The sequence below is a fragment of the Delphinapterus leucas genome, chromosome 19, assembly GCF_059928025.1.
Source record: "Delphinapterus leucas isolate spDelLeu-1000000601 "Yukka" chromosome 19, BTC_Dleu_Yukka2, whole genome shotgun sequence".
Lineage (NCBI taxonomy): Eukaryota > Metazoa > Chordata > Mammalia > Artiodactyla > Monodontidae > Delphinapterus > Delphinapterus leucas.
In genome coordinates, this window is record NC_143147.1 from 54,883,586 (window position 1) to 54,904,195 (window position 20,610).

Here is a 20,610-nt window from a genome sequence, read left to right on the forward strand (position 1 = left end):
GATATTACTTTCTCAAGGAATTCATCCCCAACTCATTAAGTTAGGTTATGTACCCTGCTGTGTACTCTTATAGCATGTATCCTAATTGCAATTTTGCATTTATTATATGATTTTTTATTTAACAATTTCTTTCAACACGTATTTATCGAGTACTTAATACATCGTCTCTTGGATTGTAAGCGTTATAAGGCAGAGTAATGACTGGGTCTGTGGGTTTTGTTTCTGTTTTTCTTGGCCACTGTGTCCCTAGCACCTAACACAATGCTTAGACGTAGGGTGTTCTCAGTGAGTATTTGTTGAATGAATAAATAAAAATGGAGATGATAATACTGCCTACCTTACAAGGCTGTTGTGAGCCCTCAGTGTAATTATGTGTATGAAGTGCTTAGCTTGCTTGTGGCCTGCTCACAACAGTACCTGTAACTGTTGATGTGAGGCATCAGTGTACCATGGTCATAGAGATCGGGTATTGTGGATGCAGATAGCCCTCTATTCTGGTTCCCCCACTAACTAGCTTTGTGACTGCACGTAGGTGCTTAATATCTCGGATTTGTATTTTCTTTATGTATAAGTGGAAATAATAACTACCTTATAGGGTTTTGTAAGGACTGTGTGTGATCATGGTGATAATTGCTCAATAGGTGGTGGTTATACATTGTTTTAATGTTCATGAATAAGAAAATAATTAAAGGAATATATAGGAAGTATCAAAAAATTTACATATGTGGAAACACTGTATTCTCTGGTGAGATGATAATACTGTATTGCCATTAGCCCATAATCCCCAGAATATCCAATATTTTCTAATTATGTCTATGATGGGTTGTACTGTGTTGGGTGCAATTTTGTTTGTAAAAGGACTTTCTGAAGTACAGGTCTTCCTTGACTTACGATGGGAATTAGGTCCTGATAAATACATCATAAGTTGAAAATATCATTTGTAAGTCAAAATGTGTTTAATACACCAAACCTACCGAACATACCCGTAGCTTAGCCTTGCTTACCTTAAATGTGCTCAGAACACTTAACGTTAGCCTACAGTTGGGCAAAGTCACCCAACACAAAACCTGTTTTATAATACAGTGTTGAATCTCATGTAATTTATTGAATACTGTAGTGAAAGCAAAACCCAATGTGATTGTCTGGTACAGAATGGTTGTAAGTGTATTGGGTTGTTTACCCTCATGATTGTGTGGCTGACTGGGAGCTGTGGCTCGCTGCTGCTGCCTAGCATCATGAAAGAGTATTGTGGCATATGTTGCTAACCCAGGAAAAGATCAAAATTCAAAATTTGAAGTACCATTTCTACTGAATGTGTATTGCTTTCACGTCATCTTAAAGTTGAAAAATCGTTAAGTGGAACCATTGTTAAGTTGGGGACCATCTGTTTAATGATTGCATATCCTTGAACAGTTGAATTATATTAAGTCCTAAACCTTATAAACTTGAAAATGCCTTAGAATGCCCCATCATTTATGTGTAAAAGTCACAGTAAGCAAGTGACAGTATTGGAAATCAACCAGGATTTTTTGGACCACTGAATGTTCATGGATAATGTTTGAGGATTTAGGACGCTATTCTGAATAGTAGTTCACAGTCCTTTCTGCCTGGAGTCACAAGCATCCCCTGTGCTTTGGATGCTTCACCAGCCTTTCCTGCAAAAGCATATTAAAATACAGTTGACCCTTGGACAACATGGGTTTTGGACTGATTGCTCAGGTCCACTTATATGTGGATTGTTTTTCATCAAATCCATTCTACAGTACTACACCATCTGAGATTGGCTGAATCTGCAGGTGCAGAACCATGGATACCGAGGGCCACCTGTAAAGTTAGATACGTGGATTTTCACTGCACTGTGGGCAGTGGGGTGGGTGGGGTGGTCAGCACCCTTAACCCATGCATTGTTCAGGTATCAACTGTACAAGTGAAAAGGGCATTTACATATTTAAAAAAATTCATTTATAAGCATTTGATGCTTTTAACTATTTACAGTAACGTAGTCTAAGCTACCATGTCTAGCCCTTACTTTTCATTGGAATTGTTTATACTTTCATCTTGGCTACATGGCCCTGACTTTTGACTTTCATCAGCAAGTGTTTGTTTTATATAGAGTTAATCATTTGCATTCATACAAATGTTTGTGGAGAAAGATGCAAAACTTTCTTGTGATTGGTGATGGACCTTTATTACAGGCTCAGCAAAACAGTCCCTCATCTACGGGATCTGGCAACACAGAGCATTCCTGCAGCTCCCAAAAACAGATCTCCATCCAGCACAGACAGACCCAGGTAGGTCAGTGATTGTTAAACAGAGGAGGAAAAGAAGGGCCAAGGAATAAATACTAATAACTACATATAAAATCTAGGTCCTCCCTTTGTTGTCCCTTTATTTCTCTGACTTCACCTCATTATTTGTGTGTGTCGTATTCAGAACTTGCATTATGAATATTTAGAGTCGTTTGGAAGGTGCTTTTAATTTAACTTTTTGAGGTGTTTGTTTACCTTTCTGGTGTATTGCAGCAGAAATGATTATACTGCAGCATGATGTCAGGGAAAAGACCTCTAGGACTAGATTCAAACTCTAGCTCTACAACTTATACCTTATCTTTTTGGGCCTTAGTTTTCTTCAGTTCAAATCATCTATAAAACTGTGGTTGATTATCATTATCTTAGTGTATACAAAACGCTTGTTGGGACAGTGCTTATGGTAGGCTTCAGTGAATCTTAATTCCCTACTTTGTGAAAGTACTTAATTTTTTCCTTGTACATACTCATTTAGCAAGACCTAGCTAAACTTCTTTTTTTTAGAAATTTTTATTGAAGTATAGTTGATTTTATAATATTGTGTTAATTTCAGGTGTACAGCAAAGTAATTCGGTTATACATATATATGTATATGTCTATATTCTTCTTTCCAATTCTTTTCCATTATAGTTTATTACAAGTTATTGAATACAGTTCCCTATGCTATACAGTAGATTCTTGTTTTAAACTTCTTTAACATGTGGCACACCAACATAATTTCTCCTTAAACAGTCTTCAGAAACTCCTTAATTTAGGGAATGTTGTGAACGTTCAAAGATAATATCTGAAAAGGATAGTGAATATATCCTCCATTTTGTGGTATTGAGCTAGCCAATAATATTATACTTGGTTTTCTTGAAGCCTGTTGGCACTGTGTTGCCTTCAAGACAGATGCTTGGCAATCTAGGAGAATTTCTTTTTTTTTTTTTTAATATTTGTTTACTTTTGGCTGCGTTGCGCATGCAGGGCATGCGGGATCTTTCCTTGCAGCGCACAGGCTTAGTTGCTCTGCAGCATGTGGGATCCTAGTTCCCTGACCAGGGATTGAACCCGCATCCCCTGCATTGGAAGACGGACTCTTAACCACTGGACCACCAGGGAAGTCCCGGAGAATTTCTTAAGATGCAAGAGCTAAACGTTCCCTCAGGAGCAGATTTTCAATTTTATTTGAATTAAGCTTTTGAATAGTTGAACAGACTTAGATAGTTGAGCGTTCATCTCTCCCTTCTGGTTACTCTTTGTTTCCACTAGGTGGCATGTTTGTTGTTTAGAGATTTGGGTCCTGTCTCCTCTGATGGCCTTTTCTATTCAAAGTTAGTTTCATTTCTAGAGTAGTATGTTTCTTTACTGTTCAGCGCACAGCAGTTTGAAAATTCATATATTTGATTCCAGAGCTAATATATTTTTGAAGGGCAGGTGTAGCAGAACATAATGCTTAAAGAATGGGATGAGGAAAGCAGATTTAAATTCTTGAGCCATGCGATTCCAGGCTAGTTGTGTTGGCAAGTGCTTTTTTTTCAGAAAAGTAATGAGAAAAATGTGATGACATGTAGTATTTTGAGACTAATTCTAAACTTGTTTTCTCTTTATAGTCTGACCTCACAATAGAAAAAATATCTGCACTAGAAAACAGTAAGAATTCTGACTTAGAGAAGAAGGAAGGAAGAATAGATGATTTGTTAAGAGTAAGTATTAAAATGTTGTAAGATTTTATAACAGCACTAATTGATTTTATGTATATTTGAATTATGTACATATCATAGAGATAATTACCATAGCCAAATAATAAAGTTAAAAAGTAAACATTTGGATATTTTCCTTTAATCTGAGGGAATCTGAGTAGGGAACGAGGATCAAACCTATATTCTAAACTCTGTCTTTAAATTGGACATCTCAATTATAGAATTTTAATATTTAAATATATACTAGAGGAATATATGTGTGGAGTATTATTGTATTTCATTTGGAACTGTGAGAATAGGTATAAAATGTTTTCCCATTTCAGGAAAATTGTTTTTTTTAATGTCCTTGAGTTTTAAAAACTATTTCACAAGTACTTTTCAGTCCTGGTTTTGTATTTTGTATCTTTTATAACCTATTCATGTAAATTTTTTTGTGCTTACAAGAGAAACTTTAAAAATAACTAATATGGAATTAAAAATATACCTCTAGAAAATATACAGTGGTTTTTTTTAAATTTTAATTTTATTGGAGTATAGTTGATTTACAGTGTTGTGTTAGTTTCAGGTGTATAGCAAAGTAATTCAGTTATACATATATTCATTCTTTTTTAGATTCTTTTCTCATATAGGTTATCACAGAATATTGAGTAGAGTTCCCTGTGCTATACAGTAATACCAGATATTTTTTGAAATAATTTTTTTATATATATAAATTTATTTATTTTATTTATTTTTGGCTGTGTTGGGTCTTCATTGCTGCACGTGGGCTTTCTCTAGTTGCGGTGAGCAGGGGCTACTCTGCAGTGCGCAGGCTTCTCATTGCAGTGGGTTCTCTCGTTGCAGAGCATGGGCTCTAGGTGCATGGGCTTCAGTAGTTGTGGCACGTGGGCCCAGTAGTTGTGACTGACGGGCTCTAGAGCACAGGCTCAGTAGTTGTGGCGCACGGGCTTAGTTGCTCCGCGGCTGTGGGATCTTCCTGGACCAGGGCTCTAACCCATGTCCCCTGCATTGGCAGGCAGATTCTCAACCATTGCACCACCAGGGAAGCCCTTGAAGTAATTTTTTAATATACAGTTTGGCATATTGACTGACCCATTCTTTACAAAATTTTTTTAAGGTTTATTGGTTTCTTATTGTAAAAGCAATACATGCTCTTTATAATAAATTTAGAGAATAGTAAAAAAAAATAATGACACCCATAATTCCATTACTGAGGTAAAACATTTGGTACATTTACTTCAGTAATCTTTTGAGCTATTTGTTGCATATATATAAATTTTTTAATTTTTATTTTTTGGCCACGCCATGCATCATGTGGGATCTTAGTTCCCTGACCGGGGATCGAACCTGTGCACCCTGCAGTGGAAGCACGGAGTCTTGATCACCAGACTGCCAGGGAAGTCCCTGTAGCATATATAAATGCATCTATACATAAATACTACCAATTTATAAATAAAATTGGCTAACATTTTAATCTTCTCCAGTGTTTTTATTGTTCTCAAGCTGATGTTCCCTTTCCTATTCAGAAATATTTTTCCTTAGGCCTTTTTGTTTGTTTGTTTGTTTGCTTGCTTTTCTCCGTCTTTCAATGAGGAGAGCCATGTTTGGACTCAGTATCTGTTTTCCATCTTTCATTGTTAGCATCCATACTTGCTTGGGGTTGCTCTTATTCCTGTTTTTGTACACATGGGTGCTCGTTGAATTACCAAGATTTATAATTAGATATGTGGGTTTAAAAAGTTCCTAACCTAGTTGCAGTATTGGCAGCTTTTGTCCAGGGTTGCTCTGCTGGACTAAAAAAGGATCATGGGCTTGTCTTCTTCCTTCATCACCTGACTTTCTTAAGATTGAGAAGATGAAGTGAAAAACTGATCCTAACTTAGGACTCTTTTTTGGGGGGGTTTTAAAAAAATGTCTGGTTTAATTTTCCAGGGAGTGGCATGTTCTCTTTACTCACCGCTACCCTCTTTCTACTGCCTTGTTTTCTGAAGGTTGTAGTCTTTCTTTGGGTATAGAGCAGTGCCAGTGGAATGGATATGTCAAAAAAGAAGACACAAAAGGACAGCTGCCATTTTTTCAAGTTGATGAGAGCTTGTGTTTCTGATTTGGAGAGACAGGGGGAATGACCACTGCTCTTTATATCTCCTTTCAGGCAGGCATGGACCATTCATTGAGTTTTTCCATTTTAGTTAGATGTTTGGGTAAGGCTGCATCAGGAGCTGCTAGCCAGGTGGTATTTTAAACCTGAATACAAAATCGTTAGTGTTAGAAACCACAGAAATTGAGTTCTTAAAAGTTTAAATAAGCTGCCAGAGATTGATTGATGCCATAAATTTGATTACAGATTTCAATGCTCACCTTCCAAAAGTAGATTGAATTTCATATAAACATTACATGATCTTTGTTGTTGTTGTTTTAATGTTTGTTTATTTATTTATTTATTTATCTGGCTGCGCCGGGTCTTAGCTGTGGCACACTGTATGTGGGATCTTTGTTGTGGCATGTGGGCTCTTAGTTGCAGCATGCGGGCTCTTTGTTGCAGCATGTGGGCTCTTAGTTGCGGCATGCATGCGGGATCTAGTTCCCTGACCAGGGATTGAACCCAGGCCCCCCCGCATTGGGCGTGCAGAGTCCCAACCACTGGATCACCAGGGAAGTCCCAACATTACATGATCTTTGCCTTGTAGATTTTTAAGTATGAATTAGTCACATTTACCCAAATGTACTTGTACTTAGCCTTCGGTAATGTGGTCCATAGAACTCTAGGGCTCTGTTAGAAGAACTAATGAGAAGAAATTATGTTTATGAGGAGAGTAGAAATTTGGAGATGGAAGCTGTTGTACAGTGGTCACTTTAAAATGAAGCTGAAAAGTCTCAAAAATTGAGTGTGCTAATAGTATCTTCCATTTGTGCTTTTTACTGTTTCAGAAGCACATATCATTTGATTGGGAAATGCTGTATTTTTTTCATAATTCAAGCAAGTTATTATAAAGTATTGTTTATTTGCCAAAAGAGTAGATATCTTTTGTTTAACACAAGAATAAATTCAGGAGTTGCAAGTCAAAGTTGACCTTGGGTTAGTGGTTCTTCCCTTCTCTGTTATTGTAGGAGGCTTGAATTTTTCAAAGTATTTAGCCCTTCTGACCACAGCTAAAGTAACTGTGTATTTACATTCTGGTGTTCTTGAACCAAGATGCTGTATTCAACTTCTTTGTTAGTTCTGTCTTAGGCGGGCATGGGTGTGCCTGTCTTCTCTGGTAAGGAACATTTATATAAATCCATGTCTCTTCTTTGGAAACAAGAACAGAAAAACAAAGAACAATTGAACATTATGTCGTTTTTTTTTTTAAAACTCTGTAATTTTTTGGTAGTGCTTAATCACCCTTTGGAAGTATTTAGTCTGTAAGTGCTAAAAACTGCTCTTTATATGAATTTTAAACATCTCATTCATTGTAGGTTTTTTCTTTTATTTTGTGACAATTTAAGTATGTGTGATGTACTAGATTTATCTGTAACTGGCTTTGGGGAGGAATAAAATATGATCAGTAGAAAAACATGCCCACTTCTAGTAACAGAATTCATCTTTAATAAATGATAAGTTTATTTAAAGAGAATCAAGGAATGAAGTACTTACCTTCTTTTTTAAAAAGACTTAGTTACTCTTACCTCTTTGAACCTTAATTTTGCTTATAATTTAACAACAAATGATTTTCAGACTCCCTAGAAACTGCTTTTGTATTAATCTATCTTCCTTGGAGCTAATTAAAAAAATTTTTTTCCATTGAAGGCCAACTGTGATTTGAGACGGCAGATTGATGAACAGCAAAAGATGCTAGAGAAATACAAAGAACGATTAAATCGATGTGTGACAATGAGCAAGAAACTCCTTATAGAAAAGGTAAGTGATTAGTGGTGGCCTGAACTCTGTACCCCAAGATGCTTAGTATGTTTCATTATTGTGGCTTCTATACTCTTTACCTGAAATGAAAGTATTTCAGAGTAGGGCTTCTTAGGAAAAGACTTCTCATGATTTGACAGTTAGAATTCTTTCTTGTGTGGACACTGAACCAAGTATCCAGAGTGATAATTTGGGATATTTTTTCTGATTGTGCTTTGCTTTGAGTATGGTGTTGGTTGGACAGGGGCAGCTTGTCCTAGTTGAGTTTATTCAGGGTATTGCTCTCCAAAATTCTTACATTCGTCCTATTAATTAAAGCGTGTGTCCTGTTACTATTACAGACATTTAGCAATAGTTTTATGTCTATTTCAGATATGGTATTTGGAGTAACTTATGTATATAATAATGTGATAATTCAGTGCTTTGTGCTTTAAAAGACTAAGTTGGTATTTACTTGTATATGATTACTTTAACTGGCTGATGTCTCCTTTATTATAGTAACTGATTAGTTGCAACTTGCTTTTAATAGATGTAAGTAACTATTTATTGAAAACTTTTAAAATATTACATCTCCAGTACTTATTTATCTTATAGTGAAAGTTTTAAGATGACAGTACTTCCTAATGAAATTATTACAAGCTAGAGGTTTGAGACAGACAAGTGGTTTTTTTTTTTTTAATTTTTTAAAATTTATTTCAGCTGTGCTGGGTCTTCGTTGTTGCGGCTTGTTGTGGTATGTGGGATCTTAGTTGCAGCATTTGGGACCTTAGATCCCTGACAAGGGATCAAACCTGGGCCCCCTGCTTTGGGAGCCTGGAGGCTTAACCACTGGACCGCCAGGAAAGTCCCAGACTAGCAGTTATTTTTGCTGAAGTCTTTGAAATGCTGTTAAAAAGACAGGGAACACTGATAAAAGTGAAGTGAATTATTTTATTGATGTCAAAGATACTGTGGAGAACTTTGCTTCATCTCTTAATCCATTAATTTTATAGAAAGGAAATAACTTTTTTCCACATTTATAAGAGAAATAACAAGGTATATGTTAACATAGAACATTTATGGGTTATATAGAACATTTATAGCTTTAGGGTACTTCCTGAAGTCAATGTAGATTTAGCCAGTTGTCCTAAACTTTGAGCAGTATAGTACAAAAAATAAACATAATGCTGTATATGAGTTCTCATAGGAAAATAAAATTATTTTCTATTTGTCGTTTTCCCCTAAGTCAAAACAAGAGAAGATGGCATGTAGAGATAAAAGCATGCAAGATCGCTTGAGATTGGGCCACTTTACCACTGTCCGACATGGGGCCTCGTTCACTGAACAGTGGACAGACGGTTATGCTTTCCAGAACCTTATCAAGTAAGTGAATTGTGATGATTAAGTTGAGAACTGAAAAGTTGGTTTGGACTTAAAAAATTTTTTGTAATTGTAGTCATTAATATCTTAGTAGTGGCAGTAATTTCATTCAGTTTTTGTCACCACATGTGTTAAGAAATGTAGGGAATGAGATAAAGTCCTGGGAAAAAAATGACAATCAGATGAATAAAAAACAAGTTCTACATTAAAGCTTAAAATAATCAGAATCAACAAAGCTAAGAAAGAAAAATCTGGACCTGACTTGATATCTTTTTAATTATGTAATTGATTTTCATGAGGAGTACACCCACAGTCAGCATTTATTCTGGGTCCACAGGAAAATGAAATAGGCAAAGACCCAAGGAAGGATTTCCTGAGTTAGGTATAAAACAAAATAAAGCTTAGGAAGAACTTATAGGACATGTCCCTGGGGCCCTTTAAGGGGAGAGTATCCAGTCAGCAGAGATAATAACCTCCTTGGAGGCAAGGACTGAGCCATCGGTCAGGCTGGTGACCAGCCCCACTGCCTGTGCCTCTCAGCAACTATTGGAATCTTGAGCATTCCTTCACTTTATTATAACTTTGGTTTGAAACATTCAAGTATTTACTCCAAGGAGAGAGTTAACGTTTAAACTCCTAGAATTCCAACTGTGTAATATTAGCTCAGGACTTAAAAAAACCTTCAAGTTATAGTACCTTTTATTGTATCTTATTTATTTATTTTGATTTGATAGATCATTTCCATTTGAGACTGGGTTGCGGGGGGCAGGGGTGGCACATTGTATTTTTTTTTTTTGTGGTACGCGGGCCTCTCACTGTTGTGGCCTCTCCCGTTGCGGAGCACAGGCTCCGGACGCGCAGGCTCAGCGGCCATGGCTCACGGGCCTAGCCGCTCCGCAGCATGTGGGATCTTCCCGGACCGGGGCACGAACCCGTGTCCCCTGCATGAGCAGGCGGACTCTCAACCACTGCGCCACCAGGGAAGCCCCTGGCACATTGTATTTTTAATCATAGGCTCTCAAACCTCTGATCTGTAGATCACCACGAGTTGAAGGGTTCCATAGACTGCCTTTCCTACCTTTCTTTTCTTGCTGAAATAACTTATTGAGCATCGATTGGAGAGGGTAGAACTACTTTTGAATAGTAATGAAACACAAATCAATAAATTTATGTCTGAAAGAAAAGTACAGATACTGATATTATTAATAATATTTTGTTAATGTGAATTCCCTGGTGGTCCAGTGGTTAGGACTTGGCACTTTCACTGCCAGGGCCCAGGTTTGATCCCTGGTCAGGGAACTAAGATCCCACACGCCACGCTGCACGGCCAAATTAAAAAAAAAAAAAAAAAAAAAAAAGCTTTGTTAAAACCAACCTCTGGATTACATATTAGTAGTCAGTGCTTTATATGTGATACATTAATCTCCAACTTGGTTTAGGTGTGTTTTTGCCTCACAAGTGCACCTCGTGTATGTATATTTGGGTGTGATAAGAGGCTGTCAATCAGAGATATAATACTGTGGAAGAAAACAGGCTTTTGAATTAGGCCAGATGCCAGAGGCTCAGAGTGGCATCCACTCTGAGCTCTATGCATAGATGATAGCAGAGTTGCACTAGGGCAGTGTAAACGGCTGCTGTAGGGAGGCATGATATCTATCCCTTAACACCCCGACTGTGATGTGCAGATTGCCCTGGAAGGGACACACCGTCCAATTTTGTTAGAATGGGACAGAAGATAAAACATATCCCCCATGATTGACCAGAGCTACCTAATGTTTACAGTGAATCCGAGATGTGATAATGACTCCTACCAGCCCATGACAATGGTTACTCCTCAGATGGCAGTTTTTAGAATGTCTAAAGACTTAAACTCAAAAGGTTAGTGGATTTGTGTAGAGATGTAAAATGTAATTACTTTAAAGAAGTGATTACAGTTTTTGCTGATAGTAGCGGGTGTTTTATCTTTTTACTCTATAAGCAGCCTGATGCCCAGAAGGTTCTGGAAATCTTATATAGTTAGAGGACAAAACAATGACTTTGCTGTAGAGCCATCAGGACCAGAGAAACTGGGGACTATCTAAATGAGATCCCTAACCAGGTTTGCTTCTCCTAAGTAGATAGCATTTTTTCATGGTTTTAAGTCACATAAATTGCAGACTATCCATCTGTTCTCTTGGGAAGCTATTTGTGGCTGATAACTTTTTTTTTTTTTTTGCGGTACGCGGGTCTCTCACTGTTGTGGCCTCTCCCGTTGCGGAGCACAGGCTCCGGACGCGCAGGCTCAGCCGCCACGGCTCACGGGCCCAGCCGCTCTGCGGCACGTGGGATCCTCCCGGACCGGGGCATGAACCCGCGTCCCCTGCATCGACAGGCGGACTCTCAACCACTGCGCCACCAGGGAAGCCCTGATAACTTTTTGTTTGTTTGTTTGTTTGTTTTGGCACGCCACACGGCTTTCAGGATCTCAGTTCTCTGACTGGGGATTGAACCCGGACCCCAGCAGTGAAAGGGCCGAGTCCTAACCACTGGACCACCAGGGAAGTCCCCTGGCTGATACCTGTTAATTATAAATATTTTATTTTTTAAAGTTGTGCTTTAATCAGTTAATTCCCTTTCTTAATTTTAATTCAGAATTGAAGTTCTTTAGTTGTAAAAGGCTGTAGCTGATATCCTCACAAATGATAATTTTCTGTGTATAAGAAACTCCATGGGGCTTCCCTGGTGGCACAGTGGTTGAGAGTCCGCCTGCCAATGCAGGGGACATGGGTTCGTGCCCCGGTCCGGGAAGATCCCACATGCCGCGGAGCGGCTAGGCCCGTGAGCCATGGCCGCTGAGCCTGCGCGTCCGGAGCCTGTGCTCCGCAACGGGAGAGGCCACAACAGTGAGAGGCCCGCATACTGCAAAAAAAAAAAGAAGACAACTCCATGACACATAATTTGGTGGGCAAGGTACCTGAACACAAGGCAGGAGTACTAGGTTTTATAGAAAGAGGCAAACCTCAAGACATTAAATTTAATCAGATAATCAAATATAGTCTTAGTAGGAGCCTCAACACAGTTCTTTTGTTCTTACTGTGTTCCTTGGCTCTGTTTTGAATGATCTTTATTAAGATCCTAAAACAGAAGATTTACTGTCTAATAGGAAGATCATAACAGATTTGTAATGTTTTTTGACCAGGTTAGTAATTTTTCCTAAAAATATGTTTGAATCTATTGAAAAAGTAGCTTATTTTATAGTTCTGAGAAAGTAGTTATATTAAACACTGTTGTTATTCAGGACACAATTTTTTATTTAAACAAGTCTTAAAGTCTCAAATAATCAATGGCAAGGCAATAAAAACTTTTTATTAAGATTTTCTTTATATTAAAGTAAACCACATTAAAGTAATGGAATTTGACCTGTATACAAAATCGTGGTTGTTTAAGATGTGGATTATTGGAGGGAGTAAATTAAACGTTATAGCATTGTTATGCTAGTCCACATAATTATTCTGGTGTGTAAGGAATCATAGCATTCCATTTTAAAGTCATTTCTCCTGAACCATCTGATTCTTGGTCACATGATCCATAATGAGAGACAATTCTTTTGTTTTAATTTTAATTTTTTTATTGAAGTATAGTTGATTTACAATATTCTGGGTGTGCAGCAAAGTGATTCAGTTATACGTATATATATGTATTGTTTTTCAGATTCTTTTCCATTATAGGTTATTGCAAGATATTGAATATAGCTCCCTCCGCTATACTGTAGGTCCTTGTTGTTTATCTATTTTATATATAGTAATGTGTATCTGTTCATCTCAAATTCCAAATTTATCCCCCTGTCCTTCCCCTCTGGTAACCTAAGTTTCCATTCTGTGTCTGTGAGTCTATTTCTGTTTTGTAAATAAGTTCATTTGTATCATTTTTTTAGATTCCACATATAAGTGATATCATATGATATTTGGAGAGACAACTCTTTTTGTTGATTTTATAAATGCCAGATTTTCCTTGGGTAGTATATACTATTTTACAGTTTCTAGTACACACGGAACATATGAAATCCTGGGAATCTTTTTTTTTTTTTTTTTTTTTTTTTTTGCAATACGCGGGCCTCTCACCATTGCGGCCCCTTCCGTTGCGGAGCACAGGCTCTGGACACGCAGGCCCAGTGGCCATGGTTCACGGGCCCAGCCACTCCGCGGCACGTGGGATCTTCCCGGACCGGGACACGAACCCATGTCCCCTGCATCGGCGGGCGGACTCTCAACCACCGTGCCACCAGGGAAGCCCAAATCCTGGGAATCTTTAAAAATTCTTATCTTGGATATTTAGACGCTCTCTGTAGATCACCACTAAAATTATTTTGGTTAAAATAATGTCTGAAAATATGTGCATTTGTTTTTTTAATACCTCTCCTACTAGTTATGATACAACTTTGCTATTGAAGTTGCCTGTAATCGTTTCCTAGGGCTACTGTCACTAAATATCATAAACTGGGTGGTCTAAAACAACGTAAATTTATTTTCTCAACAGTTCAGGAGGCCAGACACCTTGAAATCAAGGTGTTGAGGACCATGCTCCCTCTGAGGCCACTAGGGAGGCTCCTTCTTTGGTGTTCCATGGCTTGTGAGCATAGCTTCAGTTGCCTCCGTCTTCACATGGTGTTCCCCTATGTGTCTCTGTGTCTTCTTTTCTTATGAGGATACCAGTCATATTGGATTAAGGGCCTACCCTACTCCAGTATAACCTTATTTTAACTAATTAAATCTTCAATGACCCTGTTTCCAAAGGTCATAATCTGAGGTACTGGAGGTTAGGACTTTAACATATCTTTTTGGGTGATACAGTTCAGCTGATAATGGTACCTAAAGCTGATGGTCTTCTTATCATTACAAATAATGGCTTTTTAAATAGTTATTTAGATTTGAATGAGATAAATTTATCAGGTCATCAATACTTTTGTAAAAGATAGTAGAACTGAGACTTCCCTCGTGGCGCAGTGGTTAAGAATCCACCTGCCAATGCAGGGGACACGGGTTCTATCCCTGGTCCAGGAAGATCCTACATGCTGCGGAGCAACTAAGCCCACGCACCACAACTACTGAGCCTGCGCTCTAGAGCCCACGCGCCACAACTACTGAAGCCCGTGCACCGTAGAGCCCACGCCGCAACTACTGAAGCCCGTGTGCCACAAGTACTGAAGCCTACGTGCCTAGAGCCCGTGCTCCACAACAAGAGAAGCCACCGCAGCGAGAAGCCCGTGCACCGCAACAAAGGGTAGCCCCTGCTCCCCGTAACTAGAGAAAGCCTGTGTGCAGCAATGAAGACCCAATGCAGCCATAAATAAATAAATAAATAAATTAAAAAAAAAAAAGTGTGGATTTTCCCTGAAAACATTAGGAAATTAGTTTTATTTTAATTTAATAAGGGTAATTGCTAAAATCTCAATCTTCCAAAGCAGTTAGTCTTCAGAGACAAAACGTTGTGACACTGCACTAGTACACTGCGGTTTATAGTTAAAATATATATTATATGGTTATCTTCAGAGAGTTCAGAGTGCCTTGAACTCAAGTGAGGCCCCTGAAAGGGTAGAAATGAGCTTAAAGATATTTTACCAATTTTTTTGATTGGGAGACTCATATTCAGAGAAGATAAATGTTTTCCTCAAGGACATTCATTAAGTGAGAAGGAAGATTGTGATTTTACCTAAGGATTCTTTGTCTTAATCCAGAATTCTTTCAAGCCATGAATTATTCATATATATATATTTTGGAGGGAAAGGCATATCTCTAATAGTTAAAAGATTTTCTTACACAAGCAGACAACGCTTGAATTAAAATTTCTACTCTGCTGTTAAATTGACATCTAATCAATAACCCAGCTCATCTTGAAGCCAAGAGAATCGTATTATCAAGTGAATGGATATTTATTTGCGGTACTCTGTCTGATCAGGTTAACTGTGCTTACGGTGTTGCCATTTTAGATGTGGCAGGGTAAATTGTACTATGGGCGTCTGCTCTGGGGTGTATAGTCTTGTTTTTCTGGTTGCCGTTCTTCCAAGAAAGATATACTGAATCTGGAAAAGGTCTAGAGACCGACAACTATAGTGTTCCGGGAAGAGAGTCGAGTAGAGTTCATTTTAGAATATAGGTTTAAAAAATTGGATTGTATCATTCCGCAAAACTGTGAAGTTGGATTGAGAAAAGGAGATGGGAGATAAAAGCATGGTAGAAAGAGAAGGTGAAGGAAGACATTTGACTGTCAGGTCAACTATGTTGGGTGATTTAAAGACTTTAGTCTGTTAGGTCTTGGTATACTTTTATATGCCAAGTCTATAAACCTTAGTGTCTTTCAGGTAGCAGGATACGTGAGAGAAAGTGGATTACTTATATTGGTATTTTTATTGACTCCTAGTTTGTAAACTAGTTATTATTAAAAAATTAGATATCTTATTAGGAAATACTCTAATGGAAATGGTGTTAAATATCTTAAGAGTCTTTATATATGTTTTTTATTAATTCATTTTGCGTACTATTTCCTAAGGAGTTTTTACTAGTTGAAAGGCTTCATTTTGCTTTCTCTAAATGTACATCCTTGTTCTTAAAAAACTTAGTTTAGGGTTTCCCTGGTGGCGCAGTGGCTGATAGTCCACCTGCCGATGCAGGGGACACGGGTTCGTGCCCCGGTCCGGGAAGATCCCACATGCCGCGGAGTGGCTGGGCCCATGAGCCATGGCCACTGAGCCTGCGCGTCCGGAGCCTGTGCTCCGCAACGGGAGAGGCCACAACAGTGAGAGGCCCGCGTATCACAAAAAACAAACAAACAAACAAAACTTAGTTTAGGTTTCACCATACTAGTGACTGGGAATGACTTGGCTGTGGTAATGCCTCACTTAGACTAGAATAAATGATAGGTCTAGAAGGAAAATCTTTTTTACTTTGTTTAGCATCCTTCAAATTTGGTATCTTTCTAGATAGAATTTGAGGAAACTGTAATCCAATAAAAATAAAAAGGCACTTGGAACCTTTTGTACTTTCTTATGTAAGTACAGTTCTTTACTTTAATGGGTTCATTACCAGGAGTTGTTTTCTTAACTGTTAAAAAGCAATCAGAACGTTTTTCCTTTTGAGTTAGAAAATAAGGTCACAATAGAAATTTGATATTGTTTCTTCCTGCCCACTTTCCTACTCTGAGAATTACCATAATTAGCGTCTTAAAAGTACAGATTCATTCCGAAAAATAGTTCTATCACCAAATATTTGGCTTTTCCAACCTGAAGTTAAAGTCAGATCTTTACTTAAAGGGGTTTATTTTTTCTGGAGTCTATCGAATATGCAGGTAACAAATATATTTATGTTTATTCCACAGCCATGTTCAAAAAATTTTGACCTTCTTCCTCTGTGCAACATCTTTTGTATCTCTAGGCAACAGGAAAGGATAAATTCACAGAGGGAAGAGATAGAAAGACAACGAAAAATGTTAGCAAAGCGGAAACCTCCTGCCATGGGACAGGCCCCTCCAGCAACCAATGAGCAGAAACAGCGGAAAAGCAAAACCAACGGAGCTGAGAATGAAACGTATGTTCTTTATTAATGTGAATTGAGATACCATATTCTCCCCTGAGATACAAACCTCCTATTGAGTGCCACTGGAAAAAGTGATAGATTGTGGAGATTTCTAGAGCTTAAATTTTCTTTTTAGTTACATTAATGGATTTGCTCAACTCATATAAAAGCCATCTAAAATTGACTCATTTTCTTAGTCACGATCTTATATGAGGAGTTTCAGATGAGAGGGAGAAAAAATGTCATTTAACTTGATGTCATGATCTTTGGCCACTCTTATAACAAATGTGAAGTCATTAGGTATTCAAATGATATAATTGCTTACATGTGGTTCCAGGTTATGGTACGTTGGCTTCATCTTATGGAGATTACCTGACTCTATTTCAGACTGGAGAATGCACAACTAAAGAATGCTATTTAGTAGTCTGAAGAACACTAGCTAACACTCACCGATTTAGGTGTAACCTAAGAAAAAATAGGTATTATTTTAGGAAAAGGACATTTTCCCAGTAAACCAAATCTTGACATTCCCAGTACTTTTTCCTGCTCTGGCAACCTAAGGAAAACACCAGTATCTTCAACTGCAGTGTAGTCATCTATTTCACTGCCAGTCAACAATTATTCCATAGCTACCATGAATACGAGGAGTAGAATATTCAGAGTACAAATGCCTTCTTTTTTCACTCCAGCCCCGTGTCAGATTTCCCTAATTGATTTTTGAATTCTTGACCACTAAGAGAATCTTCCTCTAGGACAGGAGTTGGCAAGCTTTTTCTCTAATGGGCCAGATAATAAACACTTCAGGCTTTGCGCACTAGAGGGTCTCTGTTGCAGCTACTCAACTCTACTGTTACAGCTTGAAAGCAGCCATAGACAGTACATAAGTGAATGGATGTGGCTGTGTTCCAGTAAAACTTTATTTCTAGAAATAGACTGTGAGCTGAATGGCCCACAGGTTGTAGTTTGCCAACTAGGCAGGACTGTTAAACAGTTAGAATTGGTGCGGGAAGTAAAACCTGTATATTACTTACCTGTTTAAAATATTTCTTATGCATACCCTGAAGACATTTAAACTATCACCTCTGTCTTCAAGAGGCTTTCCAATTAAAAAGGAAAAAAAGATCTACAAATAATGGTGTAGAAAATCTCTACAGAATTGATGGTAGCCATGAAGTCATTTTCTGAATTGAATGTTTGAAATTTAAAATATATTTTTTCATAGAAACAGTCATTGGTATTGTAATCAGTATTTCCATTGTGGCTACATTAGTTTTTCAAGGGAAAAAGAAATTTTGTAAAGCTGTCACTGTGGGATTTAAAGATAGCTACAAATAAGAGGTAATGATATTATGTAATTTATTGACTAATATGTCTTTTGCCATTAATGTTTTCATATTAGTTCACAAAAACATATTAACCCATAATCCACCTCAAGTATAATAATACTATATTACACCATTGTTAAAAGTTCATGACATCCCAGAAATGTATCTTTCTTCATTCCAGTGAGAAAGATGGCTTAACACCAGTCTTCACCCCATACATACCTGATGTGTTGGGGAGCCTTTTCTTTGACATTCATTTATTAAGTCTGTGTTAAATGCTTATTATATATTCGGCCCTGTTCTGGGCTGGGGTATAGAGCTGAAAGATACAGCCCAGTCTTAGGAGCTCACAGTTTATTTAGGGGAAATGAACAGATGAATAAACTAATAATTACTTTAAGTGTTGTGATAAAGGTATACACATTGAATAAGTTTGGAAAACATCTTCACTTCACAAATATTTTAAAACTAGATTCTAAGTAAAAAATATTTCCTTTCAAAAAGTCCAAGTAGGAGCCCAGATTCGAAGAATTCTTCAGGCGAATGTTGTACACGTTAATCTGATTATTGTCTTCTTTCATGACTCCTATATTTATTGTGTGGGGACTCTCCTTCCAGTGTTACTTGAAAATTATTTCATACTAGTGCATAAAACCATTGGCTTAGGAGTAATAAAGTAGGCATAGGTTATTTTTTTGCCATAGAATAATAATTAGAATTCAGTCTAGGCCAGTAGTGTGTCAGTAAGCAGTTGCCATCTGGAGTCCTGTGTAAAATCCAAGCTGGAAGGCCTTTGGTCTAGCCTTTAATAATTAGAGTATCTGGGACTTGGCTCGTTCCTTCGGCCAGAAGCCAAAAACGGTCCTCTGGAGTCTTGGAGTGGGTTACATTGTCCTTTCCTGGTATTGAGCCTATTTCAGGCAGAGAGAACTTTAAGCTCTGATTTTCCATTCCTCCCTTTTTTACTAGTGTGATATGGAGTAATAGATGTAAGTTTTTCTGCAGCTGTGAAATGATAGGTGTAACAGCCCTAATGGGTGTATTTTTTCTTGCTCTTTTTTTTTTTTGTGGTACGCGGGCCTCTCACTGTTGTGGCCTCTCCCGTTGCGGAGCACAGGCTCCGGACACGCAGGCTCAGCAGCCATGGTTCACGGCCCAGCCGCTCTGTGGCATGTGGGATCTTCCCGGACCGGGGCACGAACCCGCGTCCCCTGCATCGGCAGGCGGACTCTCAACCACTGCACCACCAGGGAAGCCCTTTTCTTGCTCTTTTTATCTTCTTTTAGTCAGACCTCAGAGACACTATTTTGTAGCCCTTCCTGGTTGATAGGATAGCTGTTTCTTCTTTCTCCTGCTATTTAGAATATATCTAAACAGTGACACCTCAAACTTTGAAGTATATGTGTGTGCTTCTAGAATGTGAAGAGGGTGAAGATGGAGGAGTAACATATCACTTCTTACATGCTCATTCTTGAGATACGAGGATGAGATCAGGGTAGGTGGAACATGAAATGAGTGATTACCCATCAAGTAAGCCCTTTGAGGACTGTGTTAAATAGCATTTTACAAATTATAGATTCCTTTCATATTCTCATTTTAATAGTCACAACAGCTTTTTTAGATAGGTATCATTACTTGCTGCGTGTTTAGGAAATTGAGGTTAAAGTTGCTTGCCCAAGTTCACATGGCCCGAGTTGTGCTTTGAACCCTAGTCCTCAGACTCCAGATCCTGGACTCTGTCCTCTAGGTTCTTCTCCTTGTATCAAAGTCCAAGAGTTATCAAAAATAATCAAATATGTTGGCTTATTAACATCCCCTTTATAAAAACTTTTAGACATATAATTTGGCTACCTCTCCTAATGGATTTTCATCTGAGTATGGTATGGGACAAAACTCATTTCATAAGTAATGTGAAAATTTAGCTCATTTATTTTTCTCATTTTTTAAATAAATTAGACTTCTGGCTTTGAAGTCCTTCCTTCACATCACATCTGATAAATCACAGAAGTTTTCTCTTGTCAAAGGACTGCAAGATAATCTATCTTTTGGTCATTTTAACTAAGAGACTTAACATACGGTATAGCATGCTTTGGCCTTTCTCTTTAAATAGGCACACTGTGATTTCAAACAATTTCCTGAAATTTTTATCATTATTTTCCAGGTTAACATTAGCAGAATACCATGAACAAGAAGAAATCTTCAAACTCAGATTAGGTCATCTTAAAAAGGTAAGTGTAATGAGAAAACCTGTCTGGAGAAATGTAATTTTTAGTTTACATTTGGTGTTTTAGCTCTTTGGTCATTTGGGCAAATTATTAGCTTTACATACCTGTGGAAATCTTCAGTAGTTGCTCTGTCACACCTCTGTTCTAATGGTGGAGTTCATATCTTTCAAGTTGTAAGTCAACTCCAACCACCCGGTGAGAGTGCCTTTTCCATCAATGATGTACCAGTACTTAATTCTGTATACCTCATTCGGCTCCACAAGTGATT

General features: G+C 37.9%; 1 protein-coding gene and 1 non-coding gene across 6 annotated transcripts in view; both read left to right on the top strand.

Moving 5' to 3' along the window:
* Positions 1-20,610, top strand: part of TLK2 (tousled like kinase 2) — a 105,803-nt gene that overhangs the window by 57,156 nt on the left and 28,037 nt on the right. For all 5 annotated transcript variants that reach the window (XM_089901385.1, XM_089901384.1, XM_022589087.2 and 2 more), the window contains 6 exons: positions 2,196-2,291; positions 3,899-3,991; positions 7,776-7,886; positions 9,112-9,248; positions 16,652-16,804; positions 20,279-20,345. In XM_089901385.1, the coding sequence (XP_089757511.1) occupies positions 2,196-2,291; positions 3,899-3,991; positions 7,776-7,886; positions 9,112-9,248; positions 16,652-16,804; positions 20,279-20,345 (657 nt within the window). The remainder of the gene's footprint in view (positions 1-2,195; positions 2,292-3,898; positions 3,992-7,775; positions 7,887-9,111; positions 9,249-16,651; positions 16,805-20,278; positions 20,346-20,610) is intronic.
* TRNAE-UUC (transfer RNA glutamic acid (anticodon UUC)) lies at positions 10,473-10,544 on the top strand. Its single transcript has one exon. It is a non-coding gene; the product is annotated as a tRNA-Glu (tRNA).